The 21,172-nt window shown below is 43.7% G+C and overlaps 1 protein-coding gene across 1 annotated transcript in view; it reads left to right on the top strand.

Annotated features, from left to right (window-relative positions):
• Positions 1-21,172, top strand: part of LOC138761252 (NMDA receptor synaptonuclear signaling and neuronal migration factor-like) — an 88,803-nt gene that overhangs the window by 15,252 nt on the left and 52,379 nt on the right. Inside the window, exons 3-4 of the mRNA XM_069933088.1 lie at positions 5,350-5,772; positions 16,832-16,907. Coding sequence (XP_069789189.1) covers positions 5,350-5,772; positions 16,832-16,907 — 499 coding nt within the window. The remainder of the gene's footprint in view (positions 1-5,349; positions 5,773-16,831; positions 16,908-21,172) is intronic.

Below are 21,172 nucleotides of genomic sequence, written 5' to 3'. Positions count from 1 at the left end.
CAAAGTTGGCATGTAGATCCTGCTGAGTTCCTCCAGCAGATTCAGTTCTGATTTTCTTGAATATACTGCAAATTGCAGATTTTATGCTTCAGTTTCCCAGTCTTCTGTGTTTTTGATGTGGGATTTGCTTTTGTGCAAAAAGAAAATGACAAAGCCATTCAGTCGGGAGTGCTGACTATCAGGATTAAGATATCGTAAATCCAATTTGCTTTAAATCTATATTGTAATCCCTTCTTTTGAAATAACAGGCAGATGTGGTTGGTTCACTAATCCATTGATGTCTAATCTCCAGATTTTAACAGCCTAATGGTTGCCTCTTTACTGGTATCATTTGCTATATGCAGGCAGTAGGTGCAAGTCTACAAATACTGATTGAACCCAGAAGGGAGAGGTTTCATCTCCGAGTGCTCTCTGTGTCAGTAATTACTTTAAGCAGCAATGAAAAGAGTCCGTTTCTCCTTTCCATTTTTGCTGCAGCATCTTGTCAGAAGAATCGGGCAGTCTCACTGTGCCCACTGTGTGTAGTGTTACAGAGTACAGTATATAGATATGTTTTGGTAGATAAATTGGGAAAGGTTTGTTAGAGTAGGTTACATACAAACACTTTAAAACAGATCTTATTTAAAATACTTTAGCTCTGCCCCATGCTAGACATATCGGGGCCTCAGAGCTTTTGCAAGAGCTTTGAAGAGTGTTCAAAAGACTTCACTAATGGATTGTTGTTTTTAAAAAGGCAACAGATGAAAGATCTTGCTGGAGCCACAGGTTGTCTGGAAGAGAACTTGCTGTTCTCAGAGGGTCATGCGGTTTTGCAAGCAGAGAGAGTCAAACAGGCTTTCTCTCAGAGAGAGAGAGAGAGAGAGAGAGAGAGAGAGAGAGAGAGGCAGACAGATCACTTGTACAGTATTACAGCCAACAGAAAGCAGCTGGGACTAGAACAGGACAAACTGGTAAGCTTATGGAAAGCCCATTTGTAAGACAGCCTGATCAAAGCCCTTGTGGTTCATGCAGGAGGAGAGGACTGGCTGTCTAATGTTTCTCTTGGAATAAGGGAAACAAAAAGGAACTCTCTGGTGACCTGAAAGAAAGAGGTTATCATCTGGAGAACCCTGAAGGGGCAAGTTTCGTCAGCAAGACACTGGAGTGGCTGATGGAAGTACATCAGTTGGGGATGTCCTGGAATAACAAATCTCTCTCTGAAAACCAACAAAAACCTTCCTGAGTGATAACCATTTACCTTTCAAGCACCAAAGCCTGGTGAACTTCATAAATGTTAACTTCTGTGCACATTATTGCCTGCAACCAGAGAATTTAGAAGAAAGAGAAGTAAGATTGAAGTGTGAACCAAAGAACTTTTCTTAAATTTACACACACATCATACACGTGCGCTTAGAATTAGAAGGGGGTTAATTTGGGTTAGTTAAGTATAGAGATAAGTTAAAGTTTGATTCTGTTTTCATGTTTAAAGATAATTAATAGCAACTTTTCTTTAAGTAACCATTTGTCTTGGTGAATATCTATTGCTGCTGGGTTTTGGGGTCCTCTGGGCTTGTAACAGTAGTAAACCCGGCAGTGGGTATTGGCAGGCTATGTTGCTACAGGCTTCATCACATCTGAGCCTTCTCTGGCTCAGAGAATGTGTCATCTGAAGGTATCGTCGGGGTTTTGCAAACACATCACAGCTAATGAAAGTACAGTAAAACCCCTGGTATCTGGCTTTATGCGGATTGGTAGATGCCGGATAAGTGAATTTGCTGGTTGTGAATTTGAGATTGCGTGTTGCATGGATTGGTGGACAAACCCCTAGGGGGCACCAATTTTAAACTTACATACTTTTTACATATTTATTTTCCACTATTTTTATGCCAGTTGCTTGAGTCTACTGGATGCTTGAATTCTGGATAATGGGGGTTTTACTGTTCTTAATTAAAGTCAGCATTATAGAATTATAGAACAATACAGCACAAAAATGGGCCCCTTCAGCCCTTGTAGTCGGTCCCAAACCATTTTTCTGCCTAGTTCCACTGACCTGCACCCAGTCCATTGCCCTCCGTACCTCTCCCATCCAATGTGCCTGTCCAAATTCTTCTTAAATGTTAAAATTGAGCCTGCATTCACCACTTCAGCTGTCACACTCCACACTCCCACCACTCTATGTGTGAAGAAGTTCCCCCTAAGGTTCCCCCTAAACTTTTTTTCCTTTCACCCTTAACCTTTGGTTTGTATCTCACCTCCCTCCATGGAAAAAGCCTACCTATATTTTACTATGTCTCTCCCCCTCATAATTTTAAATGCCTCTATCAAATCTCCCCTCATTCTTCTGTGCTCCAGGGAATAAAGTCCCAACCTGTTTAACCTTTCCCTGTAACTCAGTTTCTGCAGGCAACATCCTAGTAAATCTTCTCTGCACTCTTTCTACCTTATTAATATCTTTCCTGAAGTTAGGTGACCAAAACTGCACACAATACTCCGAATGTGGCTTCACCAGTGTCTATACAACTTTGCCATGACATCCTAACTCCTGTACTCAATACTTTGATTTATTAAGGCTAATATGCCAAAAGCTTTACCACCCTATTGACCTCTATTCCCAGATCCCTCTATTCTACCGTATTCCTCAGTGCCCTACGATTTCCTGTGTATGTTCTTTCTTGATATGTGCTTCCAAAATGAAACACCTCACACTTGTCTGCATTGAATTCCATCTGCTATTTTTCAGCCCATTTTTTCAGCTGGTCCAGATCCCTCTGCAAGCTTTGAAGTCCTTCTTCGCTGTCCACAACACTTTAAATCTTAGTATCATCTGCAAACTTGCTGATCCATTTTACCATATTATCATCCAGATCATTTATTTTTAAACTTTATTTATTCATTCAAAAAACAAATAATATATGACATATGCAGCAATTAAACATAAATATGAACTTTTTTTTATATTAGAAAAAAAAAGAAAAGAACCCCCCCCCCACACTTCAGCCAACTCTCCTAAGGAGAGCCATAAAGAAAGAAAAAAGAAAGAATATTAAAGAAAAAGTTAAATATACATATTAAAATCTAATCAATATAAATTGAAATGTCAATATTCTGAGTATAACAACCACTTATTAATAAAAAAATTTTATAATCACGCAAAACATACATCATTCTTTCCATTATTAAACAATATTTCATCTCATTATGCCATCTATTAATATCAATCATATTTGTTTCTTTCCACGTACTAGCAATACATTTTTTCGCTACGGATAAAGCTAAATATACAAAAGCAAGATGAAACTTATCTAACCCCAAACCTTTCAGAGGTTGCAAACTACCCAATAAAAATACTGTTGGGTGTAAAACTATTTTAATTTTATACAGGTATTCTAAAAAAGATTGAATTTTCTTCCAAAAAGATTGTATATGTATACATGACCAAACAGCATGAAAAAAAGTTCCAACCATATCACCACATCTTAAACACAAATCTGATTCATTAAAACCATATTTTTTAAATTTTTCAGGTGTCAAATATAATTGATGTAAACATTGTAATTAATCATTGCATAACGTGCATTTATCAATCTAGTTACACTATCATAACAGATATCTAACCAATCATCTTCAGAAAAAATAAAACCAATATCTGCTTCCCATTTAATTTTAGATCTATCCCAACCCTTTTTATCCATACCATCCTGTAATATTTGATACATAGATGAAATATAACCTTTCTCTGGTACCTTCATAAGAAAAGTCTCAAATTTAGTCATTTTAGGTAAAATCATATCTCTATCAAAAATACATTTTACCAAAGATCGAATTTGATAATAAAGAAATAAAGAATTCTTATCAATACCAAAACTTTCCCTCATCTGATTAAAAGATAAAAACTTACCCTCTTTAAAACAATCTCCCAAATTTTTCACACCTTTAAATCTCCAATGCAATAAACTTTGATTATGTATTGAAAAAGAAATAAGTTGATTATTATACAACAGAGTCAAAGCCGATAATTTACCCCTTGAACCTGTCATTTTATTTTTCTTTATCCATAACTTCATGAAATGTTTTAATATTGTTGTAACAAATTTATATTCCATCGAAACAAAAATTGATGTATTTCAAATTCAGAAATACTTGCCATCTCAATTTTGGCCCAACTAGGAGGCCGTTCCAAATCCATCAATGAACTAATAAATTTAAGTTGGGCTGCTTCATAATAATTTTGAAAATGTGGTGAATGTAGTCCCCCTAACTCATATTTCCAAGTTAATTTATTCAAAGCTACTCTCGAAAATTTACCCCTCCATAAAAACTCCCTCACCATTTTATTCAAATCTCGAAAAAAAATGTTATCAAGTAAATACGGAATAGATTGAAACAAATATTGTATACGCAGAAAGATATTCATCTTAATTGTATTTATCCTACCCATTAAATTAATAGGTAAATCTTTCCATTTAATCAAATCAGTTTTAATTTTTTTCATTAACAGAGCATAATTTAATTTATATAAAGATTGATAATTAACATTCAAAATTATACCCAGATATTTAATTCGATCAGTCCACTTCAAATTAATAATATTCTTATAAACTGGATAATCTCCTTCACTTACTGGTAATATTTCACTTTTTTCCCAATTAACTTTATATCAAGAAAGACATCCATATTGTATTAAACATTCCTTCAAGTGCAAAAGTGACTGAGCTGGATTTGTTAAATACACCAATACGTCATCAGCAAATAAATTAATTTTATACTCCTCATCTAAAACTTTCATACCTTGTATCTGTGATCATCCAGATCATTGATATAGATGACAAACAACAATAATCCCAGCACCTGAGGCACACCGCTGATCACAGGCCTCCAGTCTGAGAAGCAATCTTCCCCCACCACTCTCTGGCTTCTCCCATCCAGCCACCCCAAAACTTGGCCAATGTCTATTATTAGCAACATGGTGAAAGACCACTGTCTTGGTAAGGGATAAATATTGGCCAGAGCAACCCCCTGTTTTTCAACATCCTGTCAGTCATTTCCCTCCCACCCCCCCCCAAAGGAAAACTGGACAAATGAATATGCTTTGTTTGTTGATCTGCTGAGAGCCACTGCAAACTCCAAGGAGCCAATGGCCTCTGTTTTATTTCACATGGTCCAATGAGAGCAGATGGCAGCCTGATTTATATTCTTGTCCCCTCTGACTGTACAACACACCCTCAGGACCAAATGGACCATGTCTTCACTTTCTACCCTGGGGATATTTGCAGTGTGTGTACAGATGGGGATGAGACTTGATCAATGGGGGAAAAGGAGGAAAGGTTCTGTCAACAGAGGTATGAACCATCCCTTCTCCTTGGTTTTCAGATCACCTGGTGGCCGAGACTGCGATAGGGCCGGAGGACTCATCCCAGCCCCAGCCAGCAGTGCAACACAAGCGTCGCCTGTCCACCATCTCGCAGGGCAGGTTGGACCGGAGCTTCTCGGAGGAGGGAGCGGAGAAGCAGGCTGACATCCAAAAGCCCCGGGTGTACACCATCTCTGGGGAGAGCCAGCTGATGTCAGAGAGGGAGAGCGAGGGCGGGCACCCCGAAAAAGAAGGGCAGCAAACGCCCCGTGGACCTTGCAGGAGCTGGTCCTCTGGCAAGCAGAACTCCAAGGACTGTCCCACCTGCCTGAAAGCTCCCGTCCCCTCCCAGCAAACCATTGAGCTGGATCAGGCACCATCCCGGGAGCCCGCCCGCCATCGAAAAAAGCTGGAGCGGATGTATAGTGTGGACAGGGTGTCTGGTGAGTGGAAAAACCTGGGCCTTGTGTGACTGCTCAGACATGGATCCTGCCTGAGGGGCCTAGAATTGTGGACAGATGCAGCACGGAGATACATCCTTTGAATCACTGAATCTACCAAACATCCGACCCTCAGGCTCCTAAAGTCCATCCCTAAATTCTTCTCTTTTCAACAGCAATTTCAAACTGAGACCTCTATCGGCTTATAATAATAGTCCAATAACTCCCTTACATGGGTGGGCATTGTTTCATTTCAAAAACACTCCTTTTTAAAATTTTAGTTAAACGAGAAAGTCTGCAGATGCCGGGGTTAATGCAGTACACAAATATAATGGAGAAACTCAGCAGGCCATGGGAAGTAAAGGGGAGCCAACATTTTAGGCCAGGATCTTTTGTCAGATATGGGTACTGATACAAATCTATTTATTGTGTTGTAATATTACATGTAATTACCTTTCTCTGCCATAGGATGGTATGGGTAGCATAGTGGCTAGCACAACGCTGTGACAGCACAACGCTATGACAGCACCAGCGACCAGTGTTCGAATCCTGCGCTGTCTGTAAGGAGTTTGTACATTTTCCTCATGTCTGTGTGGGCTTCCTCCGGAATCTCTGGTTTCCTCCCACCATTCAAAATATACCGGGGGGGGGGGGAGGGGGGGTTGTAGGTCAATTAGGTGTAATTGAGCGGCATGGGCTCATGGGCTAAAATGGCCTATTACCCTGCTGGAGTTCTAAAAAAATAATTTAAATTTTTTAAAAAGTTAAATTTAAGACAAAGGTTCACCATTAACATTGCTCAGCTCCCCTTGCAGTCAGAGAAAGAGAACCAAAAGAGAATCCCCCAGAGTCAGCAAGTGTCCATGGCAACCCAGCATTGGCTAGTTGGTCACCCTTTTATTTCCTGTGGGTGCTGCGTGACCTGCTGAATTTCTCCAGCACTTTTGTGTATTGCAAACATCCATCCTTGCCTTCATCTTTCACGTTAGCATTTGCTCCTCCCCCTTCTTCCCAAATCTCCTCCTCCCCCCCCCCCCCCCCCACCTTTTTATTCAGGTTCTGGCATCTGCCTTGACGAAGAGCTCAGGCCCGAAATGTTAGTCACCCTTTACTTCCTATAGATGCTGTGTAGCCTGATGAGTTTCCTCAACACATTTGTGTGTTGCAAACAACCATCCTTGCCTTCGTTTTACCCAAATCTATTTTATTCTCTCCTCATTACCATCACCTCCTCCCCCAGACTTTGCCACTCGCTCACACATTTGGGGGAAACTTATAGCAGCTAATGAGTTGTGCCCATATTTGGAATGTGGAAGGAAACCTGAGAACTGGAGGAAGCCTAAGCAGTCACAGGGAGAAGCTGCAAACTCCACACAGACAGCGCCGGAGGTCAAGATTGAACCTGGATCATTGGGAGCACTGAGGCAGCAGTTCAAGAGGTTGTCCCACTGTGTGCACCATGAATTTTGATGCAGGACCTCATTTTTGTTTGGCTTAAAGCTGATTTCAGGCCAGATAAAACCAGCAGGGACCAGTACCAGTGAATTCATGCCTCTGTAAATCACACATGGGAGACTTGTACCTTGGATGTTGAAACTGGTAAAGTCTGAGTCTGAAAGGTGTCATTGTAAACCCCGGGGAGAGTGAATGAACAATGTAATGACAGGGACCTCCCAGTGGCCAACCATTTCAATTCCGCACCCCATTCCCACACTGACTTGACTGTCCACAACCTCATCCACTGCCAATCCTAATATTCCGTCTGGGAACTCTCCAACCAGATGGCATTTTCATCGACTTCTCTGGTTTCCATTAGGCCTCTCTCTCTCTTTCTCTCTTCTCTCTCTTTCTCTCTTTCTCTCTTTCTCTCTTTCTCTCTCTCTCTCTCTCTCTCTCTCTCTCTCTCTCTCTCTCTCTCTCTCTCTCCCTCTGTCTCCTTTCCTCCAGCTCCCCATCCCTTTTCCTCTCCATACAGAGAGCTATCCCCTCCCCATCACTTCTGTTCTCCCACCCATATCCACCCATGACCTCTTGCCTATTGACCCGTGCTCCTCTCCCTGCCCCTTCTTTTCTCCTCCCCCCACCTATTTATTCAGGCATCTACCTGCTTTTTTCTCATACCTTGATGAAGGGCTCAAGGCTGAAACGTTGTTTATGTATCTTTGCTTCCTATTAACACTGTGTGACCTGCTGAGTTGCTCCAGCATTGTTGTACAAAACTACAATCACAGCATCTGCAGACTTTCTTGTTTAACAATGGTGGGGTCCCTGTTTTAATCATCCCAGACGTTAGATTGTCTTTACCAAATGCCAGAATTAAAGTCGTATTCAGGGTGAGGCCATCTGATCTGATATCGGGATACTGACTGCTTTGTCCCTGATCCTATTGCCTGGCTGGAGATTGGCTAACTGCATGTTATAGGGTGATACAACAGCACAACTATATTTTATTGCTCCAGCGACCCAGGTTTGAGACTGACCTCTGGTACTGGGTATGTAGAGTTTGCACATTCTACTGTGATCAGGTAAGTTTCTGTTGGGTCCTCTAGTTCTTTCCACAGCTTGGAGACAGACAGATAAATAGATTAATTGGGCCATTGTAAACTGCCCTTGGTGTATAAATGAGTGGTAGATCTTAAAGGGAATATGAGATGTTTAAAAAAAATTGGGGTGAGGGTAAATTACATTTGATCAGCCATGGATTTGTTTGTTATCCTTTAACATAAATGATGACAAGAAATCACATTAATGGTGTTACAGTACTTCAAGTTACTCACTATTTACAGGTTCAAGTTATAACACAGTCATCTCTGTTCAGAATGCACTCAAGCCTTGATGAAGCCCACCAGTCTCGGAAATCCCCCATTGTCCCCTTGGAAACTGCATGCTTCTTCTCCAGGAACACAAAGGCATGGCCGTAAACCTGGAAGATAGGTAAACAGTCACCTTGGGCCAAACCCTTAACTGCCTGCTGCCTGGACCCACATGCAGACCGGGATATCCTCCGAGTGACCTGCAGCTCTACCCCCCTCACCGGGTGACTGAAGGTCTGGAACATGGGACTGAAATGTAGCCAAAACATGAGGAGCAGCCCTGTTGGATATTCAAATTGCGGCTTCAAACTCTCGTGCTCCCTATATACCTGGTGCACTGTCTCCTCCTGGACGTAAAAGTGACAAGTGGGCTGGGGAGTACGTGAACCAATTTAAAAATCCATTACATGGTCCTGCTGTGCAAGTAATGAACTTGTTGGGCTTAATGGACATGCTTCTGATCTGTTAATGTTAATGGCTCCAACATAATTGTATCAAAAGATGGAGCCAAGCACTGAAGCCAAGGGGAATGAGAGGGTTAAAATCAGAAAATGCTGGAAAATCTCTGCTGATCAGTTAGTATCTGTGGAGAGACAGACCATTAACACTTCAATCTGGGACCCTTCTTCAGGACTGAAAGTGAGTCTTTGTCCCAGTTCCGATGAAGGGTTCTGGGTCTGAGCATAAGAACAGAAGAGCCGATCATCTGGCCCGTCGGGCCTGCTCTGCCATTCATTGACATCATGGCTAATGTGATGTGGCTCATCACACACCTACCTTTTCTCTATAATCCTTAATTCCCCTAATTTGTTAAAAAATCTATCCAACCTTGTCTTAAATATATTTACTGTATGAACAATGAAATCCGGAACCTACTGAGATCCAGATCATAGGCATTTAAGTCCAAAGATTCAGATCAATACAGAAGGAGCAGGTATGACCTGCGAAAAGCTATCTTCTGGGTGAATTGGAGATTCCGGATGAAAATGGAAACAATGAGGGACACCTGACAGCTATGGCAGGGACTAAATGCCTTAACCTGCGACAAAACCAAATCAGGTGAAGTAGCAGTCGGCAAAGCTTCACTCCCAGAAGAACTCAATGACTTATACACCCGATTTGACAACAGTAACAGTGAAGAGTCACCCCTCTGCATCTTCACCTCCCCTGATGATCCCATCCTGTCCGTATCTGAGGATGACGTACATGCTGCCTTCAGGAGAGTGAATCCTAGGAAAGCATCCAGCCCAGACAGCCTGGCTGAGTATTAAAAATCTGTGCTGACCAATTTACCAATATATTCATGGATATTTTCAATATCTCACTCCAGCAGGATGTGGTACCTACCTGTTTCAAACAGGCATCTATCATACCTGTGCCTGAGAAAAGTGTAGTGACCTGCCTTAATGACTTTTAACCAGTAGCACTTACATCATCAACAGTGATGAAGTGTTTTGAAAGGCTGGTGTTGAAACATATCAGCTCCTGTCTGAGTGATGACATGAATACGTTCCAGTTTGCCCATCGCAGCGACAGGTCTATAACATATACCATCTCACTGGCTCTAAGCAAAGCCTGGAACACCTGGGCAGTAATGGTGGATTCATCAGGATGCTCTTTATCAACTACAGTTAGGCATTTAACACCATCATCCCCTCAAACCTCATCAGCAAACTCCAAGATTTAGGACTCAACACCCTACTGAGTAATCAGATCCTTGATTTTCTCATCTCCTGACTACAATCAGAGAGGATTGGTACAGACATCTCTTCCAAAATCTCCATCAGTACTGGAGCACCACAGGGATGGTTTCTTAGCCCTCTGGTCGACTCACTTGACACCCACGACAATATGTAGATGGCGTTATTGTTGTACTGAGTCACCCCACTGTGTGGCTCAGTACAACAAAGCCATCTACAAATTTGCCAGTGATACCATGGTAGTGGGTTGTATAAAGGAAAGGTTTGAGTCAGCATACAAGATGGAGATTAAAAACTTGGCTGAATGGTTCACCAACAACAACCTTGCACTCCTGTCACCAAAACTAAGGAGATGATAGTTGACTTCAGGAAGGGAAAGACAGAGGTATACAATCCAGTGATCATTGAGGGATCAGAGGTGGAGAGGGTGAGCACATTTAAGCTCTTAGGAGCCACTATCTCAGAGGATCTCTCCTGGACCCAACACACTAATGGCAACATGAAGAAAGCACGTCAGCACCTCTATTTCCTCAAGAGTTTGTAGAGGTTTGGTATGACATCGGAAATTTCTACAGATGTTTGGTGGAAAATGTACGGACCGGCTACATCACGGTCTGGTATGGGGACACCAATACCTCTGACTGTAAAGCCCTCCAAAAGGTAGTGGACACAGCCCAGGACATCACAGGCAAAACCTTCCCCACTAACATGAACATCCACAGGGAATGGTGCAGTCAGAGAGCAGCAGCAATCATCAAGGATCCACACCCCCAAGCAGATGCTCTGTTCTCGCTGCTACCATCAAAAACGAGTTATAGGTGCCACAAAACTCACACTACTAGGTTCAGGAACTGCTGCCCACCAACCCCACCCCCACCACCATCAGACTCATCAACAACAAACTCAATCAGGAACTCATTTGAGGACTTTTACTTGTTCATGTTATTGATTTTTTTTTTAATTCTCTCTGTACTGCAGTTTGTTTATATTTGTTATCTGTTGACAGTTTGTTTACATGTTTGTGCTATGTACAGTTTTTTTTTGCACTACCAATAATTGGTGATTCTGCCTCACCCACAGAAAAAAAGAATTACATGGTTGTATGTGATATCATATATGTACTCTGACAATAAATCTGAAATCTGAGGTAGCCTCCACTGCTTCAATGGGCAATGAATTCCACAGGTTCCCCATGCTTTGGAAAAAGCAGTTCCTCACATCTTCATCCTAAATCTTCCACCCTGAATCTGGAGGCTATGTCCCTACTTCTAATCTACCACCTCCAAAGCCAGTACATCCTTCCTCAAGTCAGGAGACTAGAAATGTACGCAGTACACCAAATGTGGCCTCACCAGTACCTTGTACAGTTGCAGCGTAACATCAGCGTAAAATTCAATCCTTCTGGCAATGAAGGTCAACATCCCATTTGCCTACAGCCTTTTGGAATTCATGCACAAGTACTCCCAAGTCCTTCTGCACAGCAGCATGTTGCAATTGCTTTCCACTTAAATAATAACTTGATCTTCCATTTTTCCTTTCAAAGTGGATGACCTCACAATTACCATGATTGTTACCCAACTGCAGACCCTTGTCCACTCACTTAACCTATCTATATCCCTCTGCAGATTCCCTGTGTCATCTGCACAATTTGAAATATGTATGGTTTCTCATTCCACAGATGCTCCCTGACCTGTTGAGTTTTAACATTATTTTTTGTTATTATTTCAGATTTCCAGCATCTGCAGTTTTTAATTTCATTGTCATTTACAATGGGAATGAGAGAATATCAGTTCTTCAGTGGTCGATATTGGCAGAGTTTGTTCTATTTGTGCTCAGCTATAAATCTCCAATCCCATTCCAAATGGTCCAAAGATCCATGCTAGTGTTCAAGTCCCACACTGTCCTCCTTCCATCATTTTATCCCATCCCTGTTTCCATTCCTCTTCATTGTATCCAACTTTGTCTCAACTGCATTTTCATGACATGTGGCAACTAAGTTCCCAGAACTTCCTTCTTTTTTGTGGCTCTGTGGTTGAATTTGTGGGTGCAATTTAACATTGAATAGCAAGGAGAAAGTTTGTAGAACACATGGGAGGAGGGTCTGACAGGGGTTGGGTTCAGGTGAAGTATGAAAACCTGTGGAGGAATTGTTCAGGCCCCAACTTGGGAATGGGTGAAAGAGTGTGAGAGACGAGCTTTTCATCTTCTCTCCCTTGCCAAGGCAGGACAGCATTACAGGGCATTCAGAGGGAGAGCTCTTCTTGAATACTGGGTCTTGGCCACTTTGTGTCCATCTTAAAACAGACACTTATTGCCCTCATTAAAGTGGATGGGTGTTCCCTCTGTCTGTGCTTGTAATACTGTGAAACATCCCTGCAAAGCTGGTAATGTGCTATCAAGGTTAATGGTTATCAGAAGCATACTAAATTACAGTGCCAGTGACCCATGTTTAAATCACTGTTGTCTGTAGGGAGCTTGTAGAATCTCCCAGTGACCTCAAGTAAAGTCAAGTTTATTGTCATCTGATTACACAAGTTCTTCTTTGGCTTGGCTTCGCGGATGAAGATTTATGGAGGGGTAATGTCCACGTCAGCTGCAGGCTCGTTTGTGGCTGACAAGTCCGATGCGGGACAGGCAGACACGGTTGCAGCGGTTGCAAGGGAAAATTGGTTGGTTGGGGTTGGGTGTTGGGTTTTTCCTCCTTTGTCTTTTGTCAGTGAGGTGGGCTCTGCGGTCTTCTTCAAAGGAGGTTGCTGCCCGCCGAACTGTGAGGTGCCAAGATGCACGGTTTGAGGCGATATCAGCCCACTGGCGATGGTCATTGTGGCAGGCACCAAGAGCTTTCTTTAGGCAGTCCTTGTACCTCTTCTTTGGTGCACCTCTGTCTCGGTGGCCAGTGGAGAGCTCACCATATAACACGATCTTGGGAAGGCGATGGTCCTCCATTCTGGAGACGTGACCTACCCAGCGCAGTTTGATCTTCAGCAGCGTGAATTCGATGCTGTCAGCCTCTGCCATCTCGAGTACTTTGATGTTGGAGATGAAGTCGCTCCAATGAATGTTGAGGATGAAGCGGAGACAACGCTGGTGGAAGCGTTGTCTCAAAACTCAAAACGGCCAACCAGTTTACCTATCTCGGCTGCACCATTTCATCGGATGCAAGGATCGACAACGAGATAGACAACAGACTCATCAAGGCAAATAGCGCCTTTGGAAGACTACACAAAAGAGTCTGGAAAAACAACCAACTGAAAAACCTCACAAAGATTAGCGCATACAGAACCATTGTCATACCCACACTCCTGTTCGGCTCCGAATCATGGGGTCCTTTTACACAAGTACAACCTGATGAAACAGTGTTCTCTGGACCTCAGAGCAAAACATGCAGACACACAACCAGACATAATAGACATACAGACAAACAATGCATCCTCAGGACAAGTATTCATATATATAAATTAATATTGTTTCATAAATATGAGATCTTGGATGGTTAGTGTGAGCAGTTCCTTTGGTCGTTCAGCATTCTCACTGACCGTGGGAAGAAACTGTTCCTCAGCCTGATGGTGCTGGCTCTGATACTCCTGCATCTTTTTCCCGACCGGAGCAGCTGAAAGATGTGTGAGGGATGGAAGGGGTCCTCAATGATTCTTTTGCCCTCTTTAGACAATTATCCTGGTAGACCACGTTAATATGGGGTCCTCCAGGTGCTCAGATTTCCTCCCACCCTCTAGAAACATTTGGGGTTGGTAATTTAATTGGGTGTAATTAGGTGGCATGGATAAAACCTAATGGAAAAAGATTTCAATGCCATTCAACAGCACTCTTGAGACAGTTCATCCTTCTCTCACTGTAAAGAATGGGTGACTGGCCCCTCCTCTTGGCTTGGATTCTCTAGTCACCGACTTGTATAATTAACAAACCTCCTGGATTGGAGGAAGAACCAAAGGTAACCCGTCCCTGGGTCTAGTGTCCCCTTCCTGGATAAGCATCTAATCTGAGGTGCTTGCTGGAATGGAGCCTCCAGCACTGAAACAAGTTTGAAAACAATCATGTGATTTATTATGATTTTGAGGCAGGAATCTTTTTGAGAAATAATTTGTAGTTGGTTGCCAGGGTGCTCTGCAGTTGGCATGCATTTTATATCAATGTATTCTGGGTAACTGGGTTACAGTGATTTTGTGTGACTGCCACACGGTAATTATATGGATGGGTGACAGAGCTTTCCACCTAATCTCCTTCTATGTGATGATGTGCAAGTTGACTCGACTTAGCCCTCCGTCTATTGTCAGTCGCAGATTCCTTCAGTTCCCAGATCTTGACTCATCAGAGAATTGGGCTAAGTCACTTCTGCGCAACCTGCTCATTTTTGATCACGGGCAGCACAGCTGGAAGAGATGCCATCTCACAGATCCAGTGACCAGGGGGTCAATCCTGACCTCGGGCACTGTTGGTGTGGAGTTTGCACGTTCTCTCTGTAATTGCCTGCGTTTCCCAAGGGTGCTCCACTTTCCTCCCTCACCCCAAAGATATGCAAGTTTGTGGGCGAAATGGCCACTGTAAAGTACCTACCTAAAGTGTAGTTGAGTGGTAGAATTTGGGGAAGTTGATGGCGTTGTGAGGGAAGTGATTGGGATCAGCATGAACTTGGGACGCCACAGGGTGTTGTTCCTGAAACCAGAGAACACAACAGCACTGAAACTAGCCTTCAGCCCATCTAATCTGTATCAACCTGTGGACCTGCACCCAGACTATATCCCTCCCATCCACATACTATTCAAATTCATCACTTTAGCTGGCAGCTCATTTCACACTGTCACCACCTGTGCGTGAAGAAGTTATCCCAATGTCCCCTTTAAACATTTCACCTTTCACCCTTAATCTGTGCCCTCTAGTTCTTGTCTCACCTCACCTCCGTAGAAAGGGATTGCTTGCATTCATCCTCATAATTTTGTATTCCTCTATCAAATCTCCCCTCATAGAATAAACTCCTATCCTGTTTTCTGTGTTGACTCTCTGTGAGCTAGAAGAATGAAATGCTGTTTCTTGTGGCTAAAATTTACTCCCCACAGGAAACAGCTCTGATGGAAGGGGAGTAGATTTATTTTGACCAAGCTTCTTGTACATTTGGCAAAGGTCCATGTAGAATTTGAGGCAAAAGAAATCCTACAAGGTTCTGGGACAATGCCTTGGGTGCTAGGCATGTCTCCCAGAGAAGTGGGCCCAAATGAGATGTTACAATTATGGGAAATTAAAACCTTCAAAGGACAGACAGAATTGACTGCCTTGAATGTGATGGGTCCAGGGGTTTGGAGAGGTCCAATTTGTGCTGCTACTGTGGCATTACTTACGTAGAATTCCAAGCTCTGTCTATTTGAGTGTAAATTTTTCAATAAGAGCAGGATCATCTACCAAGGGAGCACTTAGCAGCTCGCACTCTCTCATTTGGATGCAAGAAGAGGCCACTGGGGTTCTGGAGATTGGAGATGCTGGAATCTGAAGCAAAGTGCAATCAGCTGGGGAACTCAGCAGGTCGAGCAGCAATCATGGTGGAAGTGGGTGGAAGGAATTGTCAACATTTTACGTTGAAACCCTTCATCAAACAGTGAGCCAAGGAAGTCTGCAGGTCCCGATGATTGTAGACAATACACAAAAATGCAGGAGAAATGCAGCAGGTCCTCACAGCATCCATAGGAAGCTAAAATATATAACCAACGTTTCAGGTCTGAGCCCTTAGACAAGGCACAGTATGAGCAAAAAGCAGGCATATTGGAGAAGCAACACCTCATATTCCATCACCCCCACCCCCGATGAATTCTCAGCTTTTCTCTCCTGCATTTCTATCCATGTTGGCCTGTGCTTCACCCCCTGGCCCTTTTAAAATTTAGACATACAGCACTGTTACAGGCCATTTCAGCCCTACAGGTACGAGCTGCCCAATTTACACCCAATCAACCTACACCTCAGTACGTTTTTTGAAGGATGGTAGAAAACTGGAGCACCCGGGGAAAACCAACACAGACAGGGGGAGAATGTGCAAATTCCTTACAGACAGGTGCATGATTCGAATCAAAGACCAGACCCGATTGCTGGCATTGTAAAGGCGTTGTGCTAATCCCACTACACCATCCATGCCGCCCATTCTTCATTCCCCCCACCACCACCACCCCCCCCCCCCCAGCTTTTTGCTCATACTTTGGCAATGGGCTCAGGCCTGAAATGTCATTTAAATATCTTTTATCTCCTATCCACGCTGTGTGACCTGCTGAGCTTTATCAAAAGTGAGGTTCTGAATTTTGTACCATTTTCACCTTTGCAATTTTAACCCCTTGAGAGCTACTACTGTGGGGCAGAGTTTAATTCAAAGCTGGTTAATGTTTATTCATGCTTGACATTTGATTGTCCCATTTCCTTGTTGCTCAGACATCTCTGGTTCAGTCTCCTCTATAATCATGGTCAGCCTCCAGGCAACAATCATGGCTATGGGTGAATCATTTCCCTAATCTTTTATTCTACAGATAATTCTGATCAAAGTCTGGTTTCTTTCAGATGATGTTCCAATCCGGACTTGGTTTCCAAAGGAAAATCTCTTCAGCTTTCAAACAGCCAGTACCACAATGCAGGCGTGAGTATGTTAACACATTGCCTTAGTTTTATAACAGTTCATTACTGAGTCAGATCACTGGATTCTCAGGGCAGGAAGGAATTTCAGGCAGAGGAGGATATATTCAGAAAGTAGACAACGCTGAGATTCAGAAATAATCTTCATAAATGTCAGAGGAGATTTGAGAGATGTTGATTTATTTTTTTAATATCCAATGTGGGTTTATTGTCCTATACAATGAACAAATGCACCAAAATTCTTTCTTGCTGCTGCCTAACAGGTATGTGAGATGCACCAACTTGAATAGAGTACATTAAATTACCACATTGTCAAGACAGAAAAAGGGACAATAAATATAAAAGAATAGGTAGATAATTATACACAGTTAAAGTTAATGCAAGTAAAAAAATGACATTTACAAGAGTGTTCACAGATCATTTGTGCAGGGTTAGGGTGGTACGGAAAATTTTAAAAGCCTAATAGCCATTGGATAAAAACTGTTCTTGAACACGGAGGTGCTGGACATCAAACTTATGCGTTCAATGTGAGTTCATTGTCATATACATAATATAGAGATACATTGAAAATATTACTGCAAATTCCTGGGCAGTAATGAATTTCAAATGTAGGAAGAAAGATTCAGAAAGAAGGTGGTGCAGACATTCAGAACTAATCTTATCGAATGACAGAAGGGATGACATTTCAAGAGTCAAAATTATTTTATGGTCATCTAATAAAACAGATATTATGTTACACAAAATTGTATTTAGTCTGACGTAAGGCAGACAAAGATTTGCCATCAGCAGAAATTGCCCAGCGCTCTTTACAGTTGGAGAAAGAGAGTCCCTGCAGAGTCACTGAGTGTCCATGGATTCACCTCCAGTGCTCCTGTAGCCTCTGCACAGACTTAAAAGTCCAAACCATCTGCAACCCGAGCTCCAGATCCAAATCTACAGCATAATCAGGAAGCCTTCAGCACCCAAGGCCACTGGGAGTCCCTCCTGCTCTCAGCACCCACTCACATCCCACTTCTGATACCTGGTACCCCTTCAGCCAGTCTTGAGCCACTCTCCAGCAGTCCACAGAAGGGTATGAGTCCTTTGACAGCAAGTCGCCAAGCGGGGGAAGGGGGTGTTCTCCCTGTTTTCTGGTCCTTGCACCAGTCCTCTGCTTCCCCAGTGTTGACCTACACTGTTCCTTTGTTGTATCTGGTGTCATCATTCACATGCCTGAGCAATGAATGGCAATTTTAGAATGGAGAGTTTAGCTTATAAAACAAAGGTAGTTCTGACTTTAAATGTAGTGTTAACTCACCAACATTAATCTGTGTAAATTTTGAGTAAATTTTAGCATTTATTTAGAGTTTGGGATTTCTGCAGTGTTGAATGTTCTAGATCTTAGATGGCATGTTAACATCTGTGTTTTTTTCATGTAAATACAAATGATTTCCTTAAAAGTTGAAATGACAAAAGATTCATGGTTGAAAGTCTTATTAGGATTCATCCTCTATTGAAGATAGTATTAGGGTCTCAGAAGAGTAAACATCATTGCCATGTATACGCGTGTCACAGTCGATACCATGTAAAAATTGACCCCCCCCCCACCATTTTTGGCACAAAGATCTGGTATTTTCCATATATCATGTGTGAAAGTCAATACCCCTCTATTTTTGGCCCTGGTTGCCCGCCCATCCAAGCTCCCGACGCCCCGACTCCGGACTCTCGGCTAGGCCCCAGCTGCTTTTCCACCGGAGCTCCCGACGCACTAATGGCTCACCTGCCACCTGGTCCTGGCCACCTGCTCGCCTGTCCGAGCTCTTAATGCACCAAACGACACAGGTACTTACCCCAGTCAAAAGTAGTATGCGTATAATAACCTACCCCCTAAATTTTACTCTAAAACTTGGTCCACAAAATTCGACAATTATGTGCATGCATACGGTAGCTAAAAGTTCCCTACACTGAGAATTTTTATTTTTAATTTTTTTAAATATTTAGACATACAGCATGGTAACAGGCACTTTTAGCCCACGAGTCTGTGCAACCCAATTTACATCCCACTAACCTATACCCCCAGTACATTTAGAACGGTGGGAGGAAACCGGAACCCCAGTGAAAACCCACATAGACATGGGGAGAACGTACAAACTCCTTACAGATAGCATGAGATTCAAGCCTGGCCCTGAGTGCTGGCACCAACCGTATTGTCCCACGTCAACCTTGCCATCCCAATGTTCAAAACTAATATTTTATTGTTCAGTATATCAATAATCTATTCTGTCTCAGCATGCCCAGGCTAAGACAACATTTGAATGGCACCTGCACTGAGTGCATGCCCAGGCATGCTTGGACTGACCAAAACAGCTTGCTTTGTGGTCAATATACTAGTAGACTATATGACAGGAAATCACAAAAATAGGTTATATCTAAAAAAATGGTTCATGATTGGAAGATTTTAAGGTGATTTTTGTGTTCAGCAGCAAAAAATCCATAAAATATTCCCAAATGTTTTCAGGAATCAAAATTTTCATTGTCCAGTGAACTGTAGTCAGGTGCAGACTTCAAAAATAAGGCTCACTCATCAACTGTGTGGTATCAGATAGTCCTTTTCATTTGTGTGAGGGAGGGAGAGAGACTGAGAATGCATGAGGGAGAGAACGAGAATGTAAGGAGAGAATGAGAATGTGAGGGAGGTAGAGAATGTGTGAGGGACGGAGGGAGTGAGGAAGAGTGAGTGTGTGAGAGAGGAAGGGAGAATGAGTGTGTGAGGGAGAAAGGAAGAGTGAGTGTGAGGGAGGATGAGATAAAGAGTGTGTGTGGGGGGAAGGAGAGAGTGTATGTGAGGGAGAGGGTGTGTGGGAGAGGGTGTGTGTGTGGGAGAGAGAGGGTGTGTGTGGGAGAGAGGGTGTGTGTGTGAGAGAGGGTGTGTGTGTGAGAGAGGGTGTGTGTGGGAGAGGATGTGTGGGAGAGAGAGAGAGTGTGTGTGTGGGAGAGCGTGTGTGTGTGGGAGAGAGAGAGGGTGTGTGTGTGAGAGAGGGTGTGTGTGGGAGAGAGAGAGAGTGTGTGTGTGGGAGAGAGAGAGGGTGTGTGGGAGAGAGGGTGTGTGTGGGAGAGGGTGTGTGTGTGGGAGAGGGAGGGTGTGTGTGGGAGAGGGTGTGTGTGTGGGAGAGAGAGAGGGTGTGTGTGTGAGAGAGGGTGTGTGTGGGAGAGGATGTGTGGGAGAGAGAGAGTGTGTGTGTGGGAGAGAGGGAGGGTGTGTGTGGGAGAGAGGGTGTGTGTGGGAGAGAGAGGGTGTGTGAGGGAGAGGGTGTGTGAGGGAGAGGGTGTGTGAGGGAGAGGGTGTGTGTGGGAGAGGATGTGTGGGAGAGGGTGTGTGTGTGGGAGAGAGAGAGGGTGTGTGTGGGAGAGGGTGTGTGTGGGAGAGGGTGTGTGTGTGGGAGAGAGAGTGGGTGTGTGTGGGAGAGGGTGTGTGTGAGAGAGGGTGTGTGTGGGAGAGGATGTGTGTGTGGGAGAGAGGGTGTGTGGGAGAGGATGTGTGTGGGAGAGGATGTGTGTGTGGGAGAGAGAGAGGGTGTGTGTGGGAGAGGGTGTGTGTGGGAGAGGGTGTGTGTGGGAGAGAGAGGGTGTGTGTGGGAGAGGGTGTGTGTGGGAGAGAGAGGGTGTGTGTGGGAGAGAGAGGGTGTGTGTGGGAGAGGGTGTGTGTGAGAGAGGGTGTGTGTGGGAGAAGATGTGTATGTGAGAGAGGGTGTGTGTGGGAGTGGGTGTGTGTGGGAGAGAGAGAGGGTGTGTGTTGGAGAGGATGTGTGGGAGAGGGTGTGTGTGTGGGAGAGGGTGTGTGGGAGAGAGGGTGTGTGTGTGGGAGAGAGAGAGGGTGTGTGTGGGAGAGGGTGTGTGTGAGAGAGGGTGTGTGTGAGAGAGGGTGTGTGTGAGAGAGGGTGTGTGTGGGAGAGGATGTGTGTGTGGGAGAGAGGGTGTGTGGGAGAGGATGTGTGTGGGAGAGGGTGTGTGTGTGGGAGAGAGAGAGGGTGTGTGTTGGAGAGGATGTGTGGGAGAGGGTGTGTGTGTGGGAGAGGGTGTGTGGGAGAGAGGGTGTGTGTGTGGGAGAGAGAGAGGGTGTGTGTGGGAGAGGGTGTGTGTGAGAGAGGGTGTGTGTGAGAGAGGGTGTGTGTGGGAGAGGATGTGTGTGTGGGAGTGAGGGTGTGTGGGAGAGGATGTGTGTGGGAGAGGGTGTGTGTGTGGGAGAGAGAGAGGGTGTGTGTGGGAGAGGGTGTGTGTGGGAGAGAGGGT

This window comes from Narcine bancroftii, chromosome 1 (assembly GCF_036971445.1).
Source record: "Narcine bancroftii isolate sNarBan1 chromosome 1, sNarBan1.hap1, whole genome shotgun sequence".
Classification (NCBI taxonomy): domain Eukaryota; kingdom Metazoa; phylum Chordata; class Chondrichthyes; order Torpediniformes; family Narcinidae; genus Narcine; species Narcine bancroftii.
This window is presented reverse-complemented; position numbering and strand designations above follow the sequence as displayed.